This window comes from Oryzias latipes, chromosome 20 (genome assembly GCF_053564925.1).
Source record: "Oryzias latipes strain Hd-rR chromosome 20, Olatipes_Hd-rR_3.1".
In the NCBI taxonomy this organism is placed as follows: Eukaryota; Metazoa; Chordata; class Actinopteri; order Beloniformes; family Adrianichthyidae; genus Oryzias; species Oryzias latipes.
The window spans coordinates 19,248,908-19,266,660 of record NC_136256.1 but is presented as its reverse complement, the minus strand read 5'-3'; the positions used below and the strand labels follow the sequence as shown (position 1 = coordinate 19,266,660).

The window sequence follows — 17,753 nt, the reverse complement described above, 5'->3', positions numbered from 1 at the left end:
ATGTTTGGGGTCACGTTTTTCTAAAAGTAGAGTACATGCAGCCAAAATGTTATGCATTGAAAACATATCCAGATTTATTGTACTTTTTTTAATTACAAAGTAAACTAAGCACAATCTGCAGACAAGGATGCAATAAGCTGCACAGCAGCTGTGACTGTAGACCCGAAGATGCAGCTGTTAATGCCGTGAAAGGTCACACCACAAAGCCTGTAAATAGCATTAGGCCACAAGTGAACACATACATTCTGCCTATCAGTGTTTAACCTCAGCATTTATGCAGACTGACCCATTAATTTAGATAAAGACCACGTGTTTAGAAAATGCAAATAAAAATGATTAACAGCAGCTTTTCTTTTTCACTTCCAGAACATGAACATATTTTAACAGCAGTTGCACTGTTAGAATAAAGCCAATAAACTAAAAGCGTAACTTTCTAAACTAATAACAAACAAGCAATATATGAATTGTAATAAACAAAAATAAATGGAAATGTCTTTGTTTTTTCTACACTTCTAGCAGATAGAATTTTAGATGATTTGTGTGGATCAGTAGTATCTTTTGGAGAAAAATTAAATATTCTAGGTGATAGGATGACAGAATGAATACTGATGTTGACTCACAAATCCACAAAAATGTATTTCATTACCTAGTTAATTATATGTATATTAAAAAACAGTCAAGTAGTATGTCACACTTCAAAGATTCCTGATGGTTCAGGTATTCTAGATGCTGCCTTGATGTGTTACCCACTAGATTTCTAAAGTCTGTCCTGAACAGTGTGTTGCCATCAATTACTCAAATAGTTAACATGTCTCTTCAATCTGGAATATTCCCAGAGGCCTTAAAAACTGCAGTCATTAAACCTCTCCTGAAGAAAAGCGGTCTTGATCCCACTGTACTGAATAATTACAGACCTATCTCTAATCTGCCATTTTTAGGAAAAGTCCTTGAAAAAGTTGTCTACCAACAGCTCACTGATTTTCTCTTATTAAACAATTCATTTGATGTTTTCCAGTCAGGTTTTAGACCCCATCATAGCACAGAAACTGCTCTTATCAAGGTAACCAACGACATCCGCCTGAACAGTGATGATGGCAAAGTCACTGTCTTAATCTTGCTAGACCTGAGTGCTGCCTTTGATACTGTTGATCGTGGGATCCTTTTGCACAGACTCCAAGACTGGGTTGGCATCTCTGGATCTGCCCTAAGTTGGCTCAAGTCTTATCTGGAAGACAGGAAATATTTTGTTGAAATTGGGAGTTGTGTCTCAGACTACATGGCATTGACTTGTGGTGTGCCCCAGGGATCGATCCTGGGACCCCTTCTGTTCAACCTCTACATGCTGCCACTAGGGCAGTTAATACGCAGTAATAACATATCTTATCACAACTATGCAGATGATACTCAGATCTATGTGTCACTGACAACAGGTGAATATGGGCCGGTGGATTCACTCAGCCACTGCCTCCAACAGATCAGTGCGTGGATGCAGAACAACTTTCTCCAGCTAAACTCAGACAAGACCGAAGTTATTATTTTTGGCCCACAGAAACAAAGAGAAAGTGTCACTAGCTACCTTCATTCTCTGTCTCTAAAACCCTCAAATCAAGTCAGAAATCTAGGGGTAATCATGGACTCTGACCTGAACTTTAACAGCCATATCAAGTCAGTAACATCAGCGGCTTTTTATCATCTGAAAAACATTGCCAAAATCAAAAACATAGTGTCAAAGCCAGACCTGGAGATACTTATTCATGCATTTGTCTCCAGTAGGTTAGACTACTGTAACGGCCTGCTCACCGGCCTCTCCAAACGAGCTGTAAAACAGCTTCAGTACATCCAGAATGCTGCTGCTCGAGTCTTGACCAGAACCAGGAAGTATGATCACATTAGTCCTGTGCTCAGGTCTTTGCACTGGCTCCCTGTACCTCAAAGAATAGACTTCAAAGCAGCTCTGCTTGTGTACAAGTCTCTCCATGGCTGAGCACCAAAGTACATCTCTGACATGTTAGTGCCATATGAACCATCTCGTACTCTGAGGACCACAGGGGCCGGCCTCCTGTTGATTCCCAGAGTCAGAACTAAACAAGGGGAATCAGCATTTCAATATTCTGCAGCTAAAATCTGGAACAGCCTCCCTGAAGTCGTAAGACAGGCCTCTTCTGTGTTCATGTTCAAATCTAGACTTAAAACATTTCTGTTTAGCCGTGTATATGACTGAAAGGTCCTATCTGCACTTTTCTTTCCTTTCCTTCCTTTACTTTTAAATCAATTTTCAATTTTTTATTCTTTTCTTTTATAGTAAATTTTACGTTCATTATTTCTATGATGTATTGTGATTTTAATGCATTTTTCTGTTTTGTGAAGCACCTTGAATTACTTTGTGTACGAATTGTGCTATACAAATAAACTTGCCTTGCCTTGCCTTGGCTTATCGTTACTTTTCAGTCCCTTCTAGAAGGTCGTAACAGCTGTACACATTCTTGTCCTTCCAAAGGAAACATTTGCCTTACTTTAATTCACTGCAAAGTGACCGCCGATTGGGATTAATGGACTATGACTGCTTTTTTAAATGGTAACATTTGGTTATTCTTTGCAGAAATCTTTAGAGAACAAGAACATTGAATGTCTGTTGTGAAATTTCATCCCCAAACCCACAGAAACCGTGAATGTCACATCCAGACAGTAATCACACGTAACCCCACTTGCAACACTTCAGCAATCACCATCACCCAAAAGCCTTTTGAGGACGTCCGTGCTGAGAAAATCTGCTGGAGAGCATGCAAGAGCTTGCTGCACTGACCTGCTTGTTGTATTTTTCCACAGCTGCAGCAGAAAATGACTGCATGTACATTTTGGCTTTTGCCACTTGGGAACTTAATGGTATGGTTAAAATTTGCCAATCACATAGTAACGAGCTAAATCCTGCTGGCATAGACAACACTCACAACCCAAGCCATCAATGAAAACAAGCAATCAAAACAAAGGAGTATTTTTTTTCTTCTAATCAGCAGCAGTTTATGTATTCACTAATGTCAAATCAGCAGCAGATCAAATAAATGTACTGCAATATTAATGGAGCATGAAGCCACTAAAATACTTTTTTATAGAATGTAAGCAATTGAAGTAGCAGAGATGTGACCAGAGGCCTTTCAATATGAAACTCCATGGCCCTCATTTTGGCGGTCAAAACTTTACTTACAAATCCAGGATCACAAATGGGGCCTCTATCGTCTCCAGTTTTCCTGTATATCTAAATAACAGCCTGCATCACATGTGCAGTATACTCACTCTTGGAATAGCACCAATCATTACAATCATTTTATTTTATCTATCAATTTTCTAAACCCCCTAAAAGCCTTTTGGGGTCGCAGAGTTGCTGGAGCATCCAGCTACTGTTGGTTGATGGCGGGGTTCACTCTGGACGGGTCACACATTCTGTTGCAGAGACAAACAACTCAAACACCTACATTGACCCAATATGCATATTTTTGGACTATATGGGAGGAAGCCAGAGCGCCTGGAGAAAACCCACACATGCTCAAGGAGAAAATGCAAACGCCACACAAAAAGTCCCCGTTGGGATTTGACCCAAAGCCTTCTCACTATGTATTCATTTGTGCTTTTCCCTTTTTTAAGGTTTTGGGGTTCCACATGGGTCAGTTTTAAAGTTGCTTCTCTTATCTTTGCATCTTCCTCTTCTTGGTTTTCTGATCAAGCAGTTGCTTTTCATTGTTTCCTTGTTTGACTGTTGTCATGTTAAGATACCACGTTAATAAACTGTTTTGATTTGATTCTATTGTGTGCAAGACATGTTTCATAGTTTAATTGATGTTTCCAAATTGTTCCTAGGAGCGAATGTGAGTTTGTGTGCAGTTGTGTGCCCTGTAACAGGCAGACGACATGTCCAGTACCCCACCTTTCCCCAACCGTTGTTTGGATGGGCTCCAGCTTTGAGTGTAATGGCAACAATATTAACATACTTATTTAACATACATTTTAACATACATTTGTCTGCTATCTGAAGTGGGGGCCAGTTTAGCTCGTGCTGGTTTGCGGCACCTTCTGTCCGTGTAACCAGGGTTCGACTCCGGGATGCTCCCTATTCCCTTCTCTGCTGCTGTGCCGGTCCCAAACCCAGTTGGATTGAGAGGGTTGCATCAGAAAAGGGCATCCAGCATAAAAACATTGCCAAGTTAACCATGCAACTAATCCTCAAGGGAGAGTTGTTTCACTGTGGCAACCCCTGATGGGAGAAGCCAAAAGTGAAAAAAGAACTGCTATTTGAAGTGTTTTTGTTTTCCCCCAGCAATTCAAAATCATTCAGTATCTTCTTTTGTTGGTGAATTACCTTGTACCTGGAAATGCTAAGTCGAATTGAATAATGCGACAATGTTCGCAGGGTGGATGTTAAAATGAAAATACAATCCCCTCTTTGCATTTTGGTTTTAATTATGACACAGAATAAGCGGTTTTTAAGTAGAAAATGAAAAAGCATTTTGAAGTATTGATTTTGTTATTTTAATTTTGAGTCATTTGATGCAGTTACATTTTGAAAACGAAATGGCATTTCTGTTAATCTATTTTATTGATCAAATTAGACATTTCTAAATGAATTTTGCTACACATTTACCAGAGAACCTTTTGAAAATGAAATGTCAAATAACCATTTTCATTATCATTTTAATTAAGTGACTGAATAAGCAGTGTTGAAGAAGAAAATGAAAAAGCATTTTGGCGGATTGCTTTTTCATTCTCATTTTGTGTCAGAAAAAGCAGCTTCATTTTGTAAATGAAAAAGCATTTCTGGTATTGACTTTTATATGACACATGCACTGTTTGATTAAGCCAAGCTGAGGTTAAATGAAGTCACAATAGATCAGTGTGGCCAAAATAAGACACCTTTCTGGTGCTACAGTTTTCATCCTACTGCATGATAAAACAGAAACCATATGAACCGTAAAATCCAAATATTTACAGTGAGCATTTTAAGATTTAAACATGTGGAAGACCTCTGGAACAGCACTAACCATTGTGCACACATTATGATGTGGGCTGAAGGTGTAACTTCAGTGAGCAGAGGATGACTCATAGGGGTGGGGTCTCATACCTTGTGGAAAACACTGGATTTGATCTGCAACAAGTAAATGGGGCTTTTTTGATCAGCAGTTAAAACGCTGGCTAAGCTGTTTTGTCAAATGGGGTTGCAGCTTTTTGCACACAAAAATGAGCACAAATGTAATCAATTTTCTGAAACAGCTAAAATGATGCAACAAAAATGCAGCTTTTTTGTGCTGCAGGACCATTTCCTTTATTAATGCATCCAGATTTAAGTAAAGCAAAGGCACAATAGTGGGGTCATGAACTCATTTGGTCCACATATTATGCTGGGATGTTTTCCTGACTCTCTCAGAGGCTGATTAAAGCATCACAGGCTTTGTGAATGAAGCAAACACGGCGCCTCCTCCTCCTCCTTCTCCTCCTCCTCCTCCTCATGCGGGAACAGCAGTGGAGCGCAGGATGTCCAGGTGGCAGCTCTGACAACTAGGATTTGACACCAGAAACAGCAATTTTTCCGACCCTTTGCGATTGTGGTTCCGCGCTGCGGCTGTTTCACTAATATAGGAACACAGGAGGGATGCAGGTTGGGAGTGGAACCACTCACCTCGCACGCCGTGCGCCCATCTCCTCCTTCCTCTAATACAAACCTCGTGATCCATTCAGCGGCTCCTGCGTTCCCTGCTTGACGGAGAAACAATAAAGAAGCCGAGGGGGCAGAAGAGGGAAAAGTATTCGAGAGAGGCTGACAGGAAGTTTAGACGCTTGGATAGACGCATCTCTCTGCGTCCTCCTCTCTCAGAATCTGGATGAAGAGGCTGTGACTGGCGGTCATTCTGCTTCCATCGCTCCTGTGTAAGTGATTCTCCCTCCGTGGTCCTCTAAAAAGGCACAAGCAGGATTTTATTTACGCGGATTGCATATTAAAGAAAAAGAAAATACTGCGTGACTCCTGCGCCACGGTTGAACTGAAGGTTTGTGCACAGATGTTATCATCCAGCATCGTGATGCTGCAAACATGAGGTTTCTGAGCATGCAGGGAGGAAACAGCAGGTGCATCACATGTGCAGACTGAAACTATAACCAGATTATTTAAAATAAATTGAAATGCTTTAAAGAATCAGGCCAGGGGCTTTGGGAAAGAACCAAACTTTAACCCCAAGGAATGCAAGCTGAAAATCCCCTGAAGACTGGTGTATTTAAGATTGTTCTCCCTATTTTGTTTCTGTTGTTTACTGTCACCTGTTGGCACTAAAACTGGACCAGAGTCTATTCACCCACAGAATCAAGGAGTTATTTGATTTTTATTTCGAAATTTGAACCAGTAATGCAGCTCTTTCTTTAATATTCATGTTTTTCTCAGCACTTACTCACATGCACGATTATGCAGGCGGATCCAGCCATCATCTGTTTTTCTTTTAACACTTCAGGTGAAAGTGTATGTGTGCAAGGAGGGGTGCATCATCACAGATGGATGTCTCACCTTTTCAGCACCCTCTCTAGCTCTGCACAGAGTGCTGTTTAGCCAGGCAGTGATTGATGCAACACAGCAGGCAGAGGTCAAAGAGTGATGACTGATCACACGCTGTTTGAAATGCTCAGCCCAAGATAAAAGTTGAGCTGCCTCTCTTTTTCTTCATGTTTTTGCATCACATGTGCCATGATTTTGTTGAATCAAGGGAAGCAAAATGCACAGATATGTTTTCTTTGATGTTTTATTAGTTAATATATTTTTTTTAGCTAGAAAAGCATTAATATTAAAATATCATTGATGATATCTGAACGTCAGTAAAAAGGTCAGAAATAGTTTTTATTTGCCCATCCATCTTTCGTCAGGATATGATGGAAAGTACCGTAGGTGTATAACAAAAGGTTATTAAATCTCCCTAAATTGTTAGATGTAGTCCAATTAAGACAATACTTTAATGATAAACGTATAGTAAAATAACTGTCTGAGCAATTTTGATTTAAATATAATCAGGCAACATGATATATTCAACATTTCGTCCCCAAACATCAATTCATTCTAAAAATGCCAAAGTAGTGTAAAATTACGTGCAATGTTCCTGCTTCCGCAAAGGTTGACAGGTTGTGCAGAGACTAATGCTAATCTGTAGCAGGTGTTTTCATACCTTTAAAAAGTCAGTTTTTCATATCTAGTTGGCAACTTCTTTTTTTTCTGCTTTTGTTTTCTCTCTTTTAGCAAACCTGTGTTGTCATGCTGATAGATGACAGTCATATCCTTGGCAGCAAAACCCCTTTGAACACTTGTTTCTTTTGCTGTTGTCCAGTAGAAAGACAAACAGGGAAATAGTTAAAGAACACCATCAGACATAAAATGAATTTAGCTACCCATTTCTTTATTTTTTCAGCCTCATCAAACCACTGGTCCTTTCATCTCCAAGACATCTGGAATGTTTTTTTTCTCACATCTTTAATATTAGGTGTAAATTTGCGAACACAATTTTTTTAACTTGTTCACTGTGGCTAAAAAAAAGAGCAGATCCACTGTAGAGCATCTAAAACAAGCAGTTCATTTAACGCTCTGCTGCTTCTGCCCGCTCAGTGCTCCGGCAGGGCCCTGTCCTCATCTTACCCGTCTCCTGTTCACTTTCTGAGGTGGTCCACAGAACTAAATGCTCGGCTTTGGGATGTTTAAAGAGCCAGATCTTTATGTTGGTTAAAGATATGACCAAAAGATGTTCAGTGTCCTTAAGGAGAAAATCTTCAGTTCTTTTTCTTTTCTAGTGATAAATATGAGTTTGACCTTTTTTTTTCATTAATAGTCTTTCCCTCCTGTTAAGATGAGAGTGTCAGTTTGAACGTGTTACCTCTGTAATCTGTCACTTTTACACTGATGCAGGTTATTTTAGTGCCAATCTTCACATGACACTACTGACCTACCTTGTGTTTAATTTTCTTTGACAACAACATTCTTGGAAGCTCCTGTTCCTCTGCAGGACACGAGAGCATTTAATATTTTAGATGGGGCTGCATAGTTACCCTATGATTCTTCAGATTTATTTCTTATAGTAGGGTGACTCATGCTGGGATTTTACACACTGAATTTAAAGACCCACTATGATCACCTTTTTGAAGCATTCCCAATGTTTTGTTATATTACGATTATGCCGTTTTTAGCCAAAATTAAAGTTGTGGGCGGGTTTTTTGCCGTGGAGCTACCCCGCTCCCTAACTAAGAGCTATCCGTTCACGTAGTCTCCCACTATCTCAGAGTCCCTCACACTCCCAATCTGACATTACAAGAGCAACAAAAATGGCGAGCACTATTGGAGCTATCCAGCTGTACAGTTTTGAGGTAGATGCCAGCTCAGACGAGGAAAACAAAGATGTACACAGTTCTAGTCGTCTACAAGTGGATGCATAGGAACGGAGTGGAGCTGGGAGCTTGTAGCCCTCCGATTGCAGTAGCTAAAAGTTTTTTCCAATAACCTTTTTCATCTGCCATCGATTCAAACTGATTTGAACAAAGAAATACTAAGAAATGCAATTTTAAGCTTAATTTTTTTAATTTATATTCGTCATCTTCAGAAAAATGGCACAAGAACATGCTAAAAGCACCCAAAATACAATATTCATGGAAGTAACTCTTTAAGGATCCATTTGTTTCAACGGTTTAATCTATTTCTATTTTCTTTTACATGTTTTAAAGTTGAGATCTTTACACTACTGGCAGATTGGCATACAAACTGCCTTTTATGTGAACAAAAAAAGAAAAAAAATGAAGTGGCATCTCATCAATCTCGTCACTGTAAGAGCAAATGCATTTTGGAAACAGGGCAACAACAGGAGTCAGCAATTTTTGACTGAAAGAGCTAAGTGTAATGCAAAGCACTGTACATCGCTACTTACGTCACCATATAAAAGTGACTCACATAATTTCTGCTTCATTATTGACTAACTGACATTGACGTTTGGTTTTGCTACGACTGCTGTTTTGCTGTAATGGTCCGACATAAAAAAGAGTTAAGTGAGCGACTATGATAACGCAACACGAGCAGCGATTTGTGCACTGTCTCCCTATTTGCCATCGTTTTAGAACAGAATTCTTACCAAATCAAAAAAAGAATAAAAAAAGATTTTTTTTTTTTTTATGGAGTTTTGGTTTAGGATTGCTAAACTCACAAATGTTGGTGTAGAAATGTTTGTCTAGTGGAAGGGTTGAAGCATCAAGCCTTCATTATGTTCATAAGTTCAGTGTGTTTTTTTATTTAGCTGGAAGAAAAAAAACACACTTGTCTGTAAGGGAGGAGGCCCTAATGTAATGTGATTTCTTTTTATTTTTTCAATCTTTTTAGGTTATTTAACAACTAAAATTGGGCTTGCTGTGCTCCTTCCTTTAAAGCTTTAAATGTCGACACAAAGAAGTGATGCTCCATCACCATGCTCGACTCCACTCTCCATAAAAAAAAAGAGTTGTGTCTGAATAATTGCCTTATGGCCAAACAGTAATGAGCTGCTGTCATGACATATTTATACCTCCCTGTATAAGTTGCAAGGACTGATGACAAGACAGTCATGACTAGCGTGAGACGCAGTTTAGAAGCTGAAAGTTTAACACACAGGCACAATTGGAAAAAAGTCTATTCGTAACTCTTTATATTGTAAGTTTTCTTAGATTTTGTAAATTACTTGCTAAAGTCTGATGCATATTAGGGAGTTGCAGGACGGGACATTTGAAAACATTAGTTTCACATTTGCAGGGGGAATTATTTTCTATATTTATAGAGATAATACAATTGACAGTTACATAGGAATTTCACACACAAACCCTGAAAGGAAAAGCAAAGAAAAACAGATTATGAAAATGAAAGCTATGGTAAAATGTTTTAAGGCAATAATTTGGCAATAAATTGAGATAAGACAAAGCTACATTTTGAGATATGGTCCAAGAAAATAAAAGCAGATGGGTAAGTGATAGTTTACTGTTTTATGTAATTAGGCTGCTCTAAGGAAAATTGATTCTGTTGAATTTCTGGAAGTGACTCAAATGCAATAATTAAAAGAGTTATCCTCTTGTAGTCTTTGAGCTGGAAAAAATAATGTTTTAGGAGGTTTTTTCTGATTCAGAATTTTTATTTTAATAGGACCAGTGGAAACTATAAAGACAATCAGATTTCCAAATTCAGAAGAACGTCTGCCAGAGGTCAGGGTTTGATCCTAAAGACCATGTTTTGGGTGTTTTTACATCTTTTTCTCATAATAAAGCACAAAAAAAAGAAAATTAGGCTTACAATTGCATTGAATCAGGAACAAATGAAACATATTCCGTTTGAAAAAGTTTGTAGTTGTGATGCCGAAGCTTCAACACCAATCTACAAGCTCCCAGCTCCACTCCATTCTGAGACACCTTAGTGTAGACGACTAGATCCGTGTTCGTCTTTGTTTTCCTCGTCTGAGCTGGTATCTGGCTCAAAATTGTATACAGCTGGATAGCTCAAATGTTGTTCGCCATTTTTGTTGGACCACTAATGTTAGGTTGGGGTTGTGAGGGGCTGTAAGCTAGCGGGAGAGAGTGTAAACAAAGGATAATGGGAAGTGTTGGCGGTCTTATTCCACGTCAACAATCCCGTCCACAACCCAGAGGCAAATCTCCAATTAACTACTGCCGTTTTGCAGAAATGATATAGAAAACGGCAGTTTATTTTATTTTAGGTGAGACTGGGGATGATTGATGGGCAAATCAAGGAGGAACTGAGAACAAATTGCAAAGTAAGAATAGTTTGAAGGAGTACACAGAGTTCACTTTTTGCACTAGAAGTCACAGAAGAGACCAAGTAGGCCAAACAGTTATTACATGAGGGAGTCTGAACATTTCTGTGCCAAATGCAGGAAGATGCCGTTCTAAATCAGTCGTTGTATTAAAGGCAGCGCACTAAAGTTCTGAACTGAAAGAGGTGATGTTTTCCCACCTCCGCCTGATTGTATTGTTCCTTGTTTGAAAAGTTTTCAGTTCTGAAAGGAAGGATGTTTACACTTATATGACAGGGTAGTTGAAGTTTTTGATTGAAAAATGTGGATCTCTCACATTTATGCAGCTGTGATATTTGAAGTCTTTTAGGGTTCCGAGGGTTTTGTGTTTGGTATTAGGACAGTCAGCAGTTGTACTTTGTGCAATTGTCTGATACTACTGTAAATGTTTTTCACCAAAAGTTCTTTCACTTTAAATGTTGCTTTTTTATATTTTTAAAGGAGTTATATTCCTTATGAAATTAATGTTATCCCTGTTTTAACTATTGTTTTAGACTTTGGACTAGGATTGTAAATCATTCTGACTGTTACTATGATAAATAATGGATGCATTTTGATTAATTATTGTACAAATATTCAATTGACTAATATTTGTAATACATTTAGGCCAAAACTGATGACCAGTTTTTAATATTTTATCCTTTGTTTTCTTTATTAAGTTGTCTTTTAGACTTTGAAACTATTAATGAATTTATAGTGTTTATAGTGAGCAGTCACTTTTTTAAGATCACTATCTCAATTTTAAGTTTCCATATTTACTAATGTAGTAAAGGGCAGTCTGAGCTGCAAGCACTAATAGGCAGAGACACTAATAGCCACCACTGCTCTCTCCTCAACCACTATTCAATATTTTCTTTTTGCACTGATGGTAATAGACCTACTGATTTTCTCCACTTATGTAATTCTTTTTCCTCGCTTATCCCCTTCTTAATTTGTAGATAGATTTTTTCCCTTTTTTCTGTCATTTTTCAAAAACTCACAAACCTGCCATTTTAGATTTCATTACAATAATAGGATAAAGGTATTTAATTTATTTGTTTTACCTTCTGTAAAAAAAATCACGCACTTTCTGTATTAAAATGTATTAAAATCGGAATTAACAAAAAAGTTAAACATTGTTTTCGCGCTTTTTTCTGCAATACAATTTAAAAATCCTCTTAAAAATATTACTTGTTCTGTTTCAAATGTTTCATTTTTAGAATCAAATCAGTTCTTATTTTAAAAATAAAATACCAATTTACAAGAAGGGTACATGTTTTATATTGACAATGTCGACATAGTTTTTTGATACAAAACAAACTTTACTTTGTACTTTAAAAATGAGCGGAACTGCAGATTGCAAACAAATAAATGTCTGCATTCAACATTTAAAAATGTGATTTTTTTTTCATTTCCAGGGTTTTCTCGATCTCTGCCCCCAGAGCGGTGGTTCCTGCGCCTCTCCTCCTTGTCCCCGCCTAAACCGGCGCCGTGGCAAAGTCGGAAACTATGGGTCGCAAGCTGGACCTGTCGGGCTTGACTGACGACGAGGCGGAGCACGTCCTGAAAGTGGTCCAGCGGGACATGAAGCTGAGAAAGAAGGAGGAGGCGAGGCTAAGGTGAGATGACATTTTCCAACCTGTTATCTTTCACCTCTTTCGACGATGTGTGTGTCAAACATGCGAGAAGAGATCTGATGATGAGAGAGATGTCATCTACCAGCAGCAGGTTTGGATGAGGTGTTGGAACTCCTTTTCTTTTTTTTAAAATGAAGGGCAGAGTCGAAACAAGATGTCTCTCCTCTACACAACTGATCATTTATTTTATTCTTCTTTTATATAAAGTCTTCTTTTGCAAATGACAAGGGGTGAAGCATTAATGGAAACGTTTAAGTCTAATGTTGCATTTAAAAAGCCTAATTTACATTTAGCTTCTTTGCTTGAGAATGACTCCTGTTAAAATGCTGGCGTGACACTGCTTTTAAACTGAAACTCCTTAAATTGCCCATTAAAATGACACAGCTGGCTAATCTTGGTTTGGAACGTTCTGCTTTGGTTCATCTGAGGTTTAATGAGAGCAGAAGCATCTATTTTATGTGGTCCATCACTTTATTGGTTTCATGAGTATTTTAGTAAATTGTTGTATTATGTTGCTGATTTCTGAAATATACAAAAACCTTAAGATTCTGTCTGTGTAGTGATGGTATAGTAAGAGTAGTCCTTGCTGCTTTCATGCTTATTTTAACCTTCCGGCCTCAAAAATGTGTAATATTTCAGCTGTAAAGATGAGCTTGCTGATTTAAAAAATGATTCAGTGCCTCAGATTTAGTCACAGGCGAATGTTTTCAATATCTTTTGGCTCGTAGGGAATTTCTGTTTCAGCCTCCAAAGTTGTCAGACTGAAACAATAAAGGCAAAACCAATAAAAAGCTACAACAAACATTACACCTGAGTGTTCAAGCTCAGGAAGAACATAAGCTAAGAAATGACTGGAAGTATGTAACTTGTTCTGTTTGTTTTGGCAAATAGTGGTTGCGATATGCTCCAGCATCCCCATGACCCCAATGATGGATGGATGGATGGATGGATGGATGGATGGATGGATGGATGGATGGATGGATGGATGGATGGATGGATGGATGGAAATTGCATGATACCCCAAGGTTAAAGACTACTGATATTTTACTCAAAGTGTCCCTCATCAAGACACTGAACCCCACATTGCTCTGGTGGTCATAGGATGGCACCAGTGTTGGGCAGCAGAGCCACCATCAGTGTGTGAGTGTGTGTACATAGGTGAATGGGACTGTGACTGCAAAGCACTTTAGGTCTTCATGGAAGGTAGTAGTGCTATAAAAATATACCATTTACCATCAAACATTTAAGAATATACATTAATACCTGTTGATTACCTAAATCTGTGCATGGTGTTCAGTCAATCAAAACCAAGAACCACCCAGTCCAGCTAACCATGAAGTATTAGGACAGTAATAGCTGGAAAACAAGCAATTGGTCATCTCTGGAGAACTGGTCTGGCTCAGTTGGAGAAATGGTTGGTCTAGGAATGATTGGGTCATAAATTCAATCTATAAACCAAGAAGTTGTACCCTGGAAAGACACAAAACTATGATAACTCTTTACAGGGAGGGGAAAAGCAATTATCAATCTGATGTTCTTTAAATGTCATACTCTGACTTTTTTTTTTCTGCGAATCAACTCTTGCTGCTTTCTTTCGTCTTAGTGACCATCCATTAGCTCAGATGCTTGAAAAATCAAGTTTTAGTTTGCAGTCTTCCTGCTCTCCCTCTGAAAGGTGAGAGTGTGATTCAGCCAATTAGAGTGTGGGAGCTTTCAACTTCTGCACTCCATCTCCACAGCCAGAGAGCCTTATTACAGGTATATAGCAGCAGGAAGCTTATGGGAGAGCAAGAGTGGGCTTAGTTAGCAAGATGCACAACCACTAACAAAAGGAGCCACACAAGCAGATCTGTGAAGGCAGAGGCATCCATCCACCATTGTTTGAGGAAGAGCGAACTGATTCTTGCAGGTAATTGTGTCTCATTTTTATGAAGAGTGCACTTTATAAGCCATAGGTGGAACAAGGATATCCTTTCGCTTCCCCAATTAGGAAGGGCTCTGCGGATAAGTCGCAGTTATTTGTAAAGTTGTTGGCAGGAGCTCTTGATAGGCCATTCCTAATTTTAATTGTGCAGAATAATCCGTGACTCAGTAATGCAGCTTTGCTTCTCCTGGCAGTTTGACCTAAATGGCAAAAGCTGTTTTGGTAATGAAAACTGTGAAAAAAAGGTGCGGCTGAGCATTAATCACAGACATTTTTGAATAAGAGGACTTGTGTTGGTTTGAAACTTCAAGCAATAACAAGCGGAGCTATTTAATTCCCAAAAGATCCAGGGTTTTATTCATCCAAAGGCAGCAGTTTCTTTTTGCTTTATTTTGTCTGCTGTTTCTTTTAGCCTAGTTCAATGTGGCAGGCAGGCAGAGAGCCACAGGAGTCACACTGGGAGGCCGGGCCCTTTAGAAATTAGGTGGCAGAAGATGTCACTGTGTCTGGAGCAGAATGCCCTCTATTTCCTTCTGTATTTATCCTCTGTCTGGAGATGACAATATAACCGACACACGCAGAGTTGGCTTTAAGGATTCAAAAATTCATTATTTCTAAGCAAGGGCAGGAGACACTCAGCTTCTCTGTGGATAAAACTGCTCCTGATACACGATAATCAATAATTAGGTGTAAGTGGATTTCATTGAGCAAGCAGTCAGAGGATATTGCCCTTTGTGGCTTTACAGTGCCTTCAGGGAGCGCCACCATCTCCTGTATGAAAGCAGCACTAGACGAGGACAGAATTAGCCCCTGACATGGAAAAGTCATGTCATTTTAGAGTCTGCTCTGTTAAAAACCCTCCGATGAAAATTCTTAGATGACCTCACCCTTACATTGACGTGTTCTCCCTACCATGACAAAGGTGGAAAAGGTGGAAAGATTTAATGTAATCCATGCACACGATTGAGGTTCACAAATCATTGAAGAAAAAAGGTTCAGCGCACTGTCTAGTGGGTCTAGATGACCCAACGTTAAAGTGCCTAGGAAAGCACAAGGGTTACCATGTTCTTGTGGCATTTTTCCTCATGATTGAAGAAATATGTAAAATTCAGATTCAAACTGCATTTCTGAGTATTATTTTACTCAAATTGTGGGGAATAAGGAGCAGATGAAATAATGTTGTTTGAAAGAGCTTGTAGTTGTTACGTACCAACTACGATTGGTAGGCCACAAGCTGCCTGCTCTGCTCCATTCTGATGCATCCAGTTGTAGACAAATAGATCTATGTACGTCTTAATTAATCATAATCAAAAGACCACTGAAAACTATTTTATAATAGATCAAGAGATGATTGGAGTGGGATTTTAAGCAGCAACCTTTATGACCAATCGCTTCTCAAAAACAAAAAAATGTTTTCTTCTAAGTCTTGAATTATGCGTTTTTTTAAAAAGCTGAATTTCTGGACAATTGAACTTATGACCCCACTTGTCTGTTAAATAAAAATCCAGGTCCGGTGCAGGTTTGTGTGTGTGTGCGTGTGTGTGGGGGGGGGGTTTGAAAGACTCCATTGTTTCAAACAGGCGTGCATTATTCTTTTTTTTTGCGGCTTTTAGATGTTTGTTCCGTTCCATGATTCAGTGTCGCTTCCAACATGTGACAGCCTCAAACCTCGCTTTCATTTGATGAAAACCTGCTTTTGGGGTACGCTGGCAGGTGTTTATATACCATGTCTCATTGCAGTTTCCCTATCCCATATGGTGCTTCATTTGTGACCAAATGTGGGTGAACACGTCATTCCACTTTAGTTCTTGCAGTGAATGTTTAATGTTGTTGTGCTACAGCCACAGAGGGTTCTAATTTTTTCACTCCCGTTTTTTGTGGTGCTCTTGTTCTCTTGGCTGCGGTTCACCTTTGATGGGGGATTAGCTGGTTGACATTATTGGTGCGGGTTATTTGTCTGACTCACACTGATGTGGATTGTTTTGATATGGTTGTGTGTGCCCCTGTCAGCTTGAGTAAACTTTCACTGCTTTATGATGCTACTTTTCTTCTTTAAACTGAAATATTTTTCTTCTTTTATTTTTGCAAGCGCCGCATCCCTTCTATTTATTTACGTATATGTGCGTTTTGCATGATTGATGTGAGCTGACTTTAGGATTTATCCGTCCGTCATTGTCTTGTGAGAAAACACGGCGCTTCGATGGACCGAAAGCTGCATAGATCAAAAAACATTCATCTTAGCTCATTCCGCTTTTGTTCAGAAGATTCAGATGGCTTTGACATCACAAAGGTCAACACAAAGCTCTGCTCCTCTTATTGCTTTGAGCAGAAATTGTTCTCCTAACTGGCTTCTGATCGTCAACATTCAGCTTTAATTTGCTTCCTTGTGTTCCTGTCTGCCATTGACTCTGTGATTTCTAATTAGTTTTAATACGACTCTTGGTAGAAGATATTATAATAATTAAACTTAATTAGCAGACAGAAATATATCGCCCCCTGTGACCGGCGTGATTACACATGTCTGTGCTTCAGCATACACACTCAGGTCAGTTTATCAGAGGTACAGCATGTCATGTTTTTAATTGCATCCTGTTTACTTGAGGTTATAGATAGATCCCAAAATTAATTTTTAATCAGCAACAATAAAGCAAAGCTTGAAAAATGGGTTTTGCGTGTGAGTGTTTGCCTCCTCTGTTGAGAAAAGTGTCAGACTGCGGTTTTGAGCACGTGATAGAAGAGGATGCAGATTTCCCCCGAGTGTAACAAATCAGCAGCTTGCATTCACAGGAGGTGCTGAGCCCGTGGGATTGGCTGATGAGAAAGTGAAGAACGAATCCACCCCAGCAGCTTGGGCATGGGTTACTCACGCCTCTTTAGTGTTTTTGCTGACTGAGTGGATGGCATTCTCTTCAGTAACCTCGACTGTGTCTTTGAGAGTGCCTGTATGTGATCGAGACCTTCATCTAAACTAATTTCTCTGGAGGAACATTCTGGGTTTACCTTGCATTTCAGAAGTGATTACGTCCAGAGCTGACCAAATGTCAAGTAGTGTTTTTATTCAGGGAAACATAGTTGGTTGTAACAACAGGGGAGGTGTTATCTTTGCTTTTGTTCCCGATCTCTCCCTTTGCAATTGTCTCATCTATTCAATCTCAGTGTCAGACTTTCTGTCCTGCATCCTCCCTCAGTTCCTTTGTCTGGGCCTCTTTCTACCGCTATGGAAACTCATTAGTAGCTGTGTTGTGTTGAGATGCAGGGGCCAGCTCCTTGAGCTGCTCCCTTTCCAGAAGAAGTGAGCGGTTCTTGGCAAGACAGCAGGGAACCGTCAGAATAATTGCTACACTTTCCTCACCCCGGTACGTCTCTTCAGTTCCCACAGGGGGA

At 39.2% G+C, this 17,753-nt stretch overlaps 1 protein-coding gene across 8 annotated transcripts in view; it reads left to right on the top strand.

Annotated features, from left to right (window-relative positions):
- The first annotated feature begins 5,488 nt into the window (after window positions 1–5,488).
- The window catches only part of myripb (myosin VIIA and Rab interacting protein b), a 112,177-nt gene continuing 99,912 nt past the window's right edge, over window positions 5,489–17,753 (top strand). For 7 of the 8 annotated variants that reach the window (XM_011488855.4, XM_011488853.4, XM_011488854.4 and 4 more), the window contains exons 1-2: window positions 5,489–5,913; window positions 12,227–12,427. In XM_011488855.4, coding sequence (XP_011487157.2) covers window positions 12,318–12,427 — 110 coding nt within the window. In that variant the 5' untranslated portion in view covers window positions 5,489–5,913; window positions 12,227–12,317. The remainder of the gene's footprint in view (window positions 5,914–12,226; window positions 12,428–17,753) is intronic. The other variant, XM_078938985.1, reaches the window with a different exon arrangement.